The following is a 9,279-nucleotide window of genomic DNA, read 5'->3' as shown; positions in this document are numbered from 1 at the left end:
AAAGAAAGTTATGAAAGAATTAATTAGAGAAAAAAGTGAGATTTTGGGAGGGTGAGGCGAGGCATAGAGAGAGTATTATAAAGTTAATTTAGGTATTAGTAAAATACACAAAGGCAAAATTATTAAATATAATATATAGTGTCATATCCTGTCCCCAATAGCAGTTTGACATAATCAGAACTACAATTGCATACCATTTCAATATTCTCAACTCAAAGTCAAAGGTGACGCGTTAGTATCACATTGGACTCAAAAGTATGTTAGATTGATTATGAATGATATAACCAACCAACATAATTTGAAGTAATTTTGAACCCAACAATAAAGAAATCAGTCAGAAATTATTTGTAATTTGATTGTATGAATCGATGATGCCAAGCCAAGCAAAAAAGGTTCAGAGGAACCAACAAAAATGTAGAACTTCAACAGGAATACGACCAAGAACTTCCATATTTTACTGCCAATAAGCACAAAAAGTATATATATAACTCATTTTGCTGGTGGTACGGGGTGGGCTTATATTACTAGTTACAGATTTCTATACATTGGTTTAACATTATTCTTCATCCATCATGAAATCCATCATGAAATCCAACTCACTTGGGGGGGTAACCCTCTTCCTTATGAGCATTTCAACAGTTGGGCAGATTCTTTTCCTCCCTCCCCTTGGCTTTGAGCGGAATTGTTCATCAGCTTCTTCAAAATCCCCCTGATTCCAGAGTACCAACACACTCCCTTTAGTACACTATCTAAAGGTCAAAGAGTACACAAACACTAAGAGTTAACTAAATAAAAACTTACATTAGTGTAAACATGCTGGCCACTTTTCTCATGGTTGTCTCTCACATGCTTGTACCCAAATCTCATCCCACAACCAGGGAAACAACATGCAAACGGCTTTTGTCCCAGATGCACCACCTTCATGTGTTGCTGGAGATTTGAAGCCTGAGAAATCAATAAAATACATGTCAAAATACCATCCTATCTAAATAATCAGGAATGTCATTCATTTGAAATCATCCCTATAGCTCAGCTAAAAGTAGTTTCACCAGTTTAAAGGCTACTTACTGTTGAAAAAACCTTGCTACAGCCCTCAAACGTACATGGAATTGCCTCCAGTGGACCTTCACTTTCATGCTTTTGTCGTAGATGTTGCTTCAAGTTCTTTCTTAATTTTTTTTCCCCACAAATTTCACATTTGACATATTGGTGGCAGGACTGCATATGAGCCCTTAGGCATTGCTTGTTGGTAAATGTTTTCATGCAACCGGGTTCAGTACAATATGCCTCTATCGAGTCTAGCTTGACTACAGTATAATAAATCTTGATATTAATACACAAATGTGTCAAAACAAACAGTCGGAATTTAGTGCTCATAAAAAAAGGAAAGGAACTGACCATGCGAATCCTCATGCTTTTGCAGTTGTGACGCATATCTGAATACCTTTCCACATCCATCTTCGGGACACACAAACTGCTTCTGACATTCTTCAGAAGAAGCTTCATCTTCATGGCATTCTTTCAAGTGTCTATTCACACATGATATATATGAAAATTCACGGCAACAGCTCTCAATCGGACATTTGAATATAATTCCTTGATGGTGGAGAAGGTGACGGGTCAGATGATCCTTTCTCCTATAACTGGCTTCACAACCATCTACGGAACAAACATATGGCCTCTACATTAAAGTAATGCAAAAAAGTGGGTCAACTTTGAGTTTATTGAATGAAAGCCTCTCCCAACACACTCAATTACACAAGACTTCCAACCTCAAACTACTGTAGCGTGACCGAGGCCCACTTGATGGAGCTTCTCAGGTGGTCTCCCAACCTGATACTGATCCAGTCAAGCGAGGAAAATGCAGCCTCATGCATTTTGGAGTTCTTAATGTGGGATCCAATGCTTCACGCTGAGATTCCAGGATCTTTCACATTATTTTATTATATTTAAGGGTTTTTGTTCCTGCAAAACTAATAAACTTCAATGCAAGAATAAAAGATATTGAATTCACAGGAAGAAACCTTAAAATAATTCATAATTCATAATAAATGATGATTAACATAACACCTGTAAAAATGATGGCTAAAATCAAAGATCAAACAATAAAACTTGACTGTTGATATTAAAAGAAATCTTTAGCTACCAAGAACACAACCCAATGATGTACTTTGACAGCCGTATTTAACGATAAAGCACACTGTTCAAAACAATTTATGAGATCTGTAATGGGTCATTTAGCTAGAACCGAATGCAAGCATGTAGATAACCAACCATACCCACATGACTAATATTAACCGTTCACCAACATATCATATTATTTCTCATAACTATTGGTAATAGTATATTCCACTTGAAATATATCAACCTTGAATGCCTTGGATGATAAAGTATGTTGGTGCATTCATCAGCGTGCAACTAATTATGTAGAATTTTCTGTACTAACATCTCTGTGAGTATGAGTGAAACAGATATACCAAGAAGCACATGATCAAGTAAACTAAATTAATAGGAAATATCTTAAAATACCTCGAGCGAATGGCTTTGCATATGTTGCTTCAAGTAAGCAGGCTTTCTGAACTCAGCGCCACATTCCTGGCAAATATTAGATTTTCCATTTTTTGTTTTATCATCTCCATCATCATGTTTCCCGATCTCCATCTGCAGGAGTAAGGTAAATAAATAATGCACTCGAATAAACAGTTTGCCTCCACTTAACATCCGATAAACATAAATGGAACCTTTCAGTAAAACGTAGAAAATCTTCGTTTCAAACGAAAGTACTGCTTGAAGATAAAAACTCTCAACCTGTCTTAATTACTCTCCTAGTACAGCCACGACACAAACAATAATTCCTAACATGAAGCTACGCTGACTTTGAATGAAAACCCAGATCCCGATGAATACTCAAATCAGACCCAAACAGTCAATAACGATGTAAACGAACGAATCCCTCGCCTAGTAGTAGACTCAATCAAACTCTGAACAGAAGACAACACTAACCCTCTGTTTCGTTTCCTCGAATTCAGGAGGAATTCAAATTAAAATTAACCTAAATCCAAATCTTTCTTATTTTAAAGTTGATTGAACCAGAGAAACCAAAAAGACTAAGGAAAGAAGAAGGAAAAAAAACTTTACGATCCGGCCAGACCTTAAGGACGAAGAGCAGAGAGATGGGAGGGCTGGCAGGCCGGTGAGCGGCGGCAGCAACAAGAGAAGAAAGAGTGAGTTAAAATGGGGCCACTGAGATTTCAGCGGTGTTGCTCTGCTCTGCTGCTGTCTTCTTCCGAACTCGTGGGAAGCTGAATATCATTATATATAGAGAAGAAGTGTACAAACCCTAGAGAACCTCATACATGGACAGCGCACTTCTTCACTACTGAGCCCAGGCCCAACAACTCTATTGGATAATGTCTTTTTCTTTTTAATTTAAAAACAAAAAAAAAAACAAAAACAAAAACAAAAACAAAACAAAACAAAACGAAATAACATAGTGGTAGTTACAAACTTACAATTTCAATTTTAAAAAATATATATGAATTTAGTGTTGTATTTCATCCTTAAATTTTAAAGTGTTACCTATTTTACTAGTTTTAAGTTTAGTATTTATTTGGTTGCTATGTTTAAAATGCTATGTTTTAATTATAAAATTTTGAGTTCGGTTTTTAATTTATATTTAAATTTCAATATTTTACATTTTACTCCAGAATTTGATGTTAAAATATTAATGCTATATTTGAAATTTGATGTTAACTTCAAATTACCTAATTTAAAATAACTACAATATGATTTTTTTTAAAATTTTAGTAGTAGTGGAAATTAGTAAAAATTAGTTTAATTCTAATTAATTTAACTATTTTAAATTAATTAATACCATTAACACCAAGAACTAAAAATTAGTATTTAATAAAAATTATAAACTTTAAAGCTCAAACAAAACTCAAAACTTTATCATCCTTTAATACTTATGTTTTTTCTTGAGTACAATAATTGCATGATTGAGGGATTAAACCTCGAATCTTTAAAGATAGAGTACATGCTAATACTAATATAGCAAGTTCACTTTAGTTTACTCAACTACTCCACTATTAGTTGACAAGTCTTTTTTCCTAAGGAAAAATACGTTAAATACCACTGAATTATCGATCCTTGCATTATTGAGCTTAAGAAAATAAATAAATAAATCTATATAACTTGATCCACTTAATAAAAATAAATAAATAAATAAAAAAGATAGATAGCAAGTTGTTTCGTTTGGATAGCGAATATATTTTATATGTTTGGATATTAAATTTCCTTTTTCTTTTTCTTTTGGATTATTGAATATTAAATTTCGAGGAGTAAATACATACATGTGTGGATATTAATTTCTAGGAGTTAAAAAAACTATATATGTATGTCATCTCTTCAACACAATCTACTTTTATACCGAGTAGATTAATTGTTGTCAACGTTATTCTTGGGTTTGAATGTATCCATGCTATCAATAATAAATGGCAAGACAAAAAGGGAATTATTGCTATGAAATTTGACATGAGCAAGACCTATAATAGAGTTGAATGGATTTTTATTCAAAAAATCATGACAAAATTAGGCTTCAATGAAAGATGGAATAGCAAACATTATGAATATGACTTCAGTAAGTTTTCTTTTGCTTGTCAATGGGTTCACCCTAGGTTGAGTTTGAACCCAAAAGAGGTTCGAGACAAGGGGATCTGCTCTCTCCCTACCTGTTTCTTCTTTGCGTCGAGGGTCTCTTAGCAATCATAAACAATGAAGCATCTCTCGCTAAGCTTAAAGGTTTGAGTTGCACTAAATTATGCCCCCTCCCCCTCATTCATCTCTTTTGTCCAGATAATACTCTTCTTTTTTTTAGGGCCATGCAACCTGATTATGATACAATCAAAGAGATCCTAAGGGCGTTCAAGAAAGCAACGAGTCAAATTATCAACTTTGATAAGTTTTCCTTCATGACAAGTAAAAATGTAATGAAAGAACAAGTTGAAAGATTTAATGAGATTTTCGAAGTCAAGCAATCAACCTCTTTAGGTCAATACATTGGGATGTCATCCCAAACGGGTCATAGCAAGTACAAGATTTTAAAAGGTGAAAGACAAAGTCTGGAAAGCCCTTCAAAATTGGAAGGAACACATTTTCTCTTTGGGGGGAAAAAGGCGCATATAAAATCGATTAATCAAGCAATTTCCATTTACACGATGAGTTGTATTCTGATCCTTATGAAGATTTGCAAGGAGATTAATCGCTTTTGTGTACAGTTCTAGTGGGGTCTTTAAAAATCTTTGCAAAAGTAAGATTGGGGGGGGGGGAATGGGTTTCAGAAATATTAGTATTTTCAACCAAGTTATGCTAGCAAAGCATAGCTAGATAATCTTGAGGAACTCGGACAGTCTGCTTTCATGAACTCTAAGAGTTAAGTACTTTAAAGATGGTGACTTCTTAAAGGCATTTCTGGGAAACAACCCATCATTAACCTAAGTAGTATTATGTGAGAGTGTTATGGTGTATGTATGTGTCTATTTTGAACTACATTAGAATGTCCATACGTTGACCTTATTAAGCACCCAGTTGTAGTTAATCATACACTTGTCACAAGTTTTCTTAAAGTTTGCCAAGTATAAACAAACTACAAGTTTCTCGGTGTGAGCCAAGGTCAAACTCAAGGATTTGTACTATAAAAGTTTAGAAAATATGTGAATGCGGAAAGAATTAAGATAATTATAAGAGAGTAAAAAATCATGCGATTAAATAATCTATGTGATGAAAGTATCTAGACAAAGAAGGAATACTTCGAGTTTTGTTCTAAGAAAATTAAGATAGACAACAACTTTAACGTGTGTAAAATTATGGAAAAGGCACAGTTTGGAGAAATCAATGTCACATCCCTAAGTTTAACTTTTAAGGCTAATCCTGGCTCACAACATCCGTTCATCGCACACCTCTTGACATGCAACCACACTTGTCATATTTCTATGATGCGTGAGTGATGTTGCATTGAGCATAAGGTTATTTCTATCTCTAGAAACACTTTTTACTTTGCTTTATAAGATCCACAACTACTCACCCTCTCGGACAGTTAGTCATAATTTCTTGACTCAATGAGTGATCATAGGCAAGCATTTAAATAGTCATACACTAAGCAAATAGGGTTAACCTTTAAAGTTTTAACTTAGTTCATAGCATTAACCTTCCTCCTTACCCCTTGAAGATTAGCTACTCATGATATATGAAAAAGCAAAGGTATAGATAGAGAAGATGATGAAAATAGACATGATGATATATACATAGATAAAAATAGAGTAGTTGTTTACAAAATGAACAATCTCTTAGTCAAAATGCAATACAACAATAAACAAGAATAAAGAAGTAAAGAAAAGAGCAGTTGTCGGCAATTTCTTGCTTCCAACAGATGTATGTCAAGGTTGCTAGTGATGAGATGGTAGTGTGGAGTGGAGAAGGCCCTCTCAGACTCTTGCTCCGGTGAAGCTCCAACAATGAATTGGGGTGGAGTTTGGAGATGGAAGTTCTTAGAAAAGTGTTATCTGTTCTCTCTTTGCTTGTGATGCAAGTATCAGGCATAAGGTTTCTCTTAGGAAAAATCTCAACTCTTGAACATTAACTAAGAAAGTGTTATAAAGTGAAAGAAGACATCCACAGAAAGATTGGAGTGAAGTCGCTGTAGGGATTCTTCCACACGGACGATCAATCTTGCCTACCTGGTTCAATGGTCTCCTTGTCACGATCTACAGAGCCTCCATGATAAGGTTTCACTCGGTGACCATTGACCTTGAAAAAGTTGTTGCTATCTTTTTCATTCAAATTCAGAGATTCAAAACTAGAGTCAGATTTCATCAACACATGGACTTCCTTCATAACCAAATCATTTCCTTCTTTTTGAAATTCATCTTTCAAAACTTCCTAACAATCAACTCCCACAACATCACTGTATTGGCATGTTTCCAATTCATCTAGGTACTTCGATACGTTAAACACGTTGAATTTAACTTGTTGATCACCAACTCAGATGGTCAGTTCTCCTTTTTGCACGTTTATCAATGCACATCCTTTGAACAGGAATGGGCGCCTCAGGATGATGGAAATTTTCGTATCAACCTCTTAGTCTAAGATAATAAAATCGATAGGGAAGATAAATTTGTCAACTTAAACGAGCACGTCCTCAATCTTCCCTCAGGGTGCGTTATTGATTTATCGGTGAGCTATAAGGTTACTGTGGCGGGTCTGGCCTCACCAATCCTTAACTTTTTTAAAATAGATAACGACATTAGGTTGATGCTTGAACCCAAATCGCATAACGCATGGGCGACTTCTTTGCCTCCAATGAAATAGGGTATAGTGGAACTTCCTGGGACCTTCATTTTCGTAGGAATGTTATTTTTTAATAATGCTCTACACTCATGGGTCATCGCAACGGTTTCAAATTCGCATAGCCTACATTTATGTGATAGAATGTCCTTAAGGAAATTCATATAGCTCGAAATGTGTTCGATAGCTTCTACTAGGAGGATGTTAATGTGGAGCTATTTTAATACATCCAAGAATCTCTTGAACTATCGTCTATCATCCTTCTTTTTCAATCTGCAACAATTGCAAGACATTGTTTGCTTGGTTTTTCTCTTTGGCCGCATCAGGTGTCTGCGACAAATGCTCTAGACTTGTTGTTTGAGAGAAATTTTTATCATGAGAATTCATATTTGTTAGAGTTTGGTCTGTGGGTTGAAAATAAATAGTTAGAAGATTTCTAGTTGATTTGAAGGTAGTTGATTCATGGTTATTGGGTTTATCTGTAGTGGTTGGAGCTTCAATTTATTCTCTTACTAGAGTTTGAGGTTTCGTTAGTTTAGCTTCTCAGGTTTCAGTTGTCGAGTTAGTCATTGTTCTTCCATTACGCAGTTTCACAGCTTGACATTGTGCCTTACCATTTCCACGTAGAGCCTCATTGTTACTAGGTAGAGTGTCTGGTTGCCTAATTCTTGAGATCATTAGCAATTTGCCCTACCTGAACTTCTAGGTTCCACATTGAGGAAGCTTGAGAATAGATCAACATATCGTTCTTCTGAATGTATTCATTTAGAAACATCTCTATTAACGACGATGCGTTGGAACTTGATGTATAGTTGTGATTATAATGAGAATGGTTCTGATTATATTGATGGCTCTGGTTGTGCTGATTGAATCCAGGTGGATGCTCTCTATTTGCTTATTGCTGCTATACATATTTCTATCTAGTCTATTCTTGATTTCTTCCCCAAGAGAATTTGGGGTGCTTCTTCTAACCGGAATTATACGTATTGCTAAACAGGTTGTTATGAATGGAGAAAATAACCTGAGGATCATGCAGGCAGGCTTCAACAAAGTAAGGCTCTCCGCATTGTACATAACTTACTGTTGCAACCTTAGTCATAGTGTTAAGCTGAACAACATTCTTGTTGAAAGTACTTTGATGTATGGCCATAGTTTGTAAAAGGGAAGTGATGGTAGCCATCTGGGCAACTAACGAGCTCACCGTATCTAAATGCATGATTGCTCTTTCTATCTTACGTCTATTAGCATTCCGTTTTTCGTATCCATCATCTACCCAATCATCAGTATTTCTAGAAATCCTGTCCAATATTGCCTTAGCCTCGGTGTAGGTCTTATCCATAAGGCCTCCTGCGGCAAAGGCATCAGTCACCAATTACGTAGCTCTATTAAGCTCGTTGTAAGAAGTTTCCATCAATATACAATCAAGGATATCAATGTGCAGGCAGTTACAAACAAGACGCCTAAATCTGACCTAGGCAGCACTCAAAGTTTTGGAGTCTTCTTTTTCAAAACTCATAATGTCCCTTCGTCTCCTTATGTTAATGGATGGAAGGAAGAATTTCTTCATAAATCGTTCAACTAGCTGGTCCCAAGACATAATCTCATTTGGCTCCAAGGAATAGGCCCATTTCTTGGCCTCATCACGGAAAGTGTAAGAGAAAAAAGAAAGCCTGATTCCCTCTGGCGTTACATCAAGAATAAAGAATGTATTACACATTTCTACAAAGCTTGTTAGGTGGGCATGAGGATCTTCACCCTGCATCCCTTTGAACTGCCTCGTAGTTTGAATCATCTGAAGCATAACTAGCTTAATCTTGAACCTTGCGCTCTCGTTGATGGTTGGTTTCATAATACCAGGTGAAAAATCGCACAAATTTGGGGTCATATAGTTCCTCATGGAAATGTTGCGATCTGCGGTTAGAAAGATAGGGTCCTACT

The 9,279-nt window shown here is 35.7% G+C and overlaps 1 protein-coding gene across 1 annotated transcript; it reads right to left on the bottom strand.

Annotated features, from left to right (window-relative positions):
• Positions 1-351: 351 nt before the first annotated feature.
• On the bottom strand, positions 352-3,307 carry LOC120080768 (transcription factor IIIA-like). The gene is made up of 6 exons (XM_039035393.1): positions 3,152-3,307; positions 2,530-2,661; positions 1,399-1,681; positions 1,069-1,307; positions 802-945; positions 352-709 (listed from the first exon to the last, which is right to left on the bottom strand). Exons 2-6 carry the CDS (start codon positions 2,659-2,661, stop codon positions 557-559), a joined length of 951 nt encoding a protein of 316 aa, XP_038891321.1. The 5' UTR covers positions 3,152-3,307; the 3' UTR covers positions 352-556.
• Positions 3,308-9,279: the final 5,972 nt, after the last annotated feature.

This window comes from Benincasa hispida, chromosome 7 (assembly GCF_009727055.1).
Source record: "Benincasa hispida cultivar B227 chromosome 7, ASM972705v1, whole genome shotgun sequence".
NCBI classification, from domain to species: Eukaryota; Viridiplantae; Streptophyta; class Magnoliopsida; order Cucurbitales; family Cucurbitaceae; genus Benincasa; species Benincasa hispida.
The sequence above is the reverse complement of the archived record's forward strand: the minus strand, read 5'-3'. Positions and strand labels throughout refer to the sequence as shown.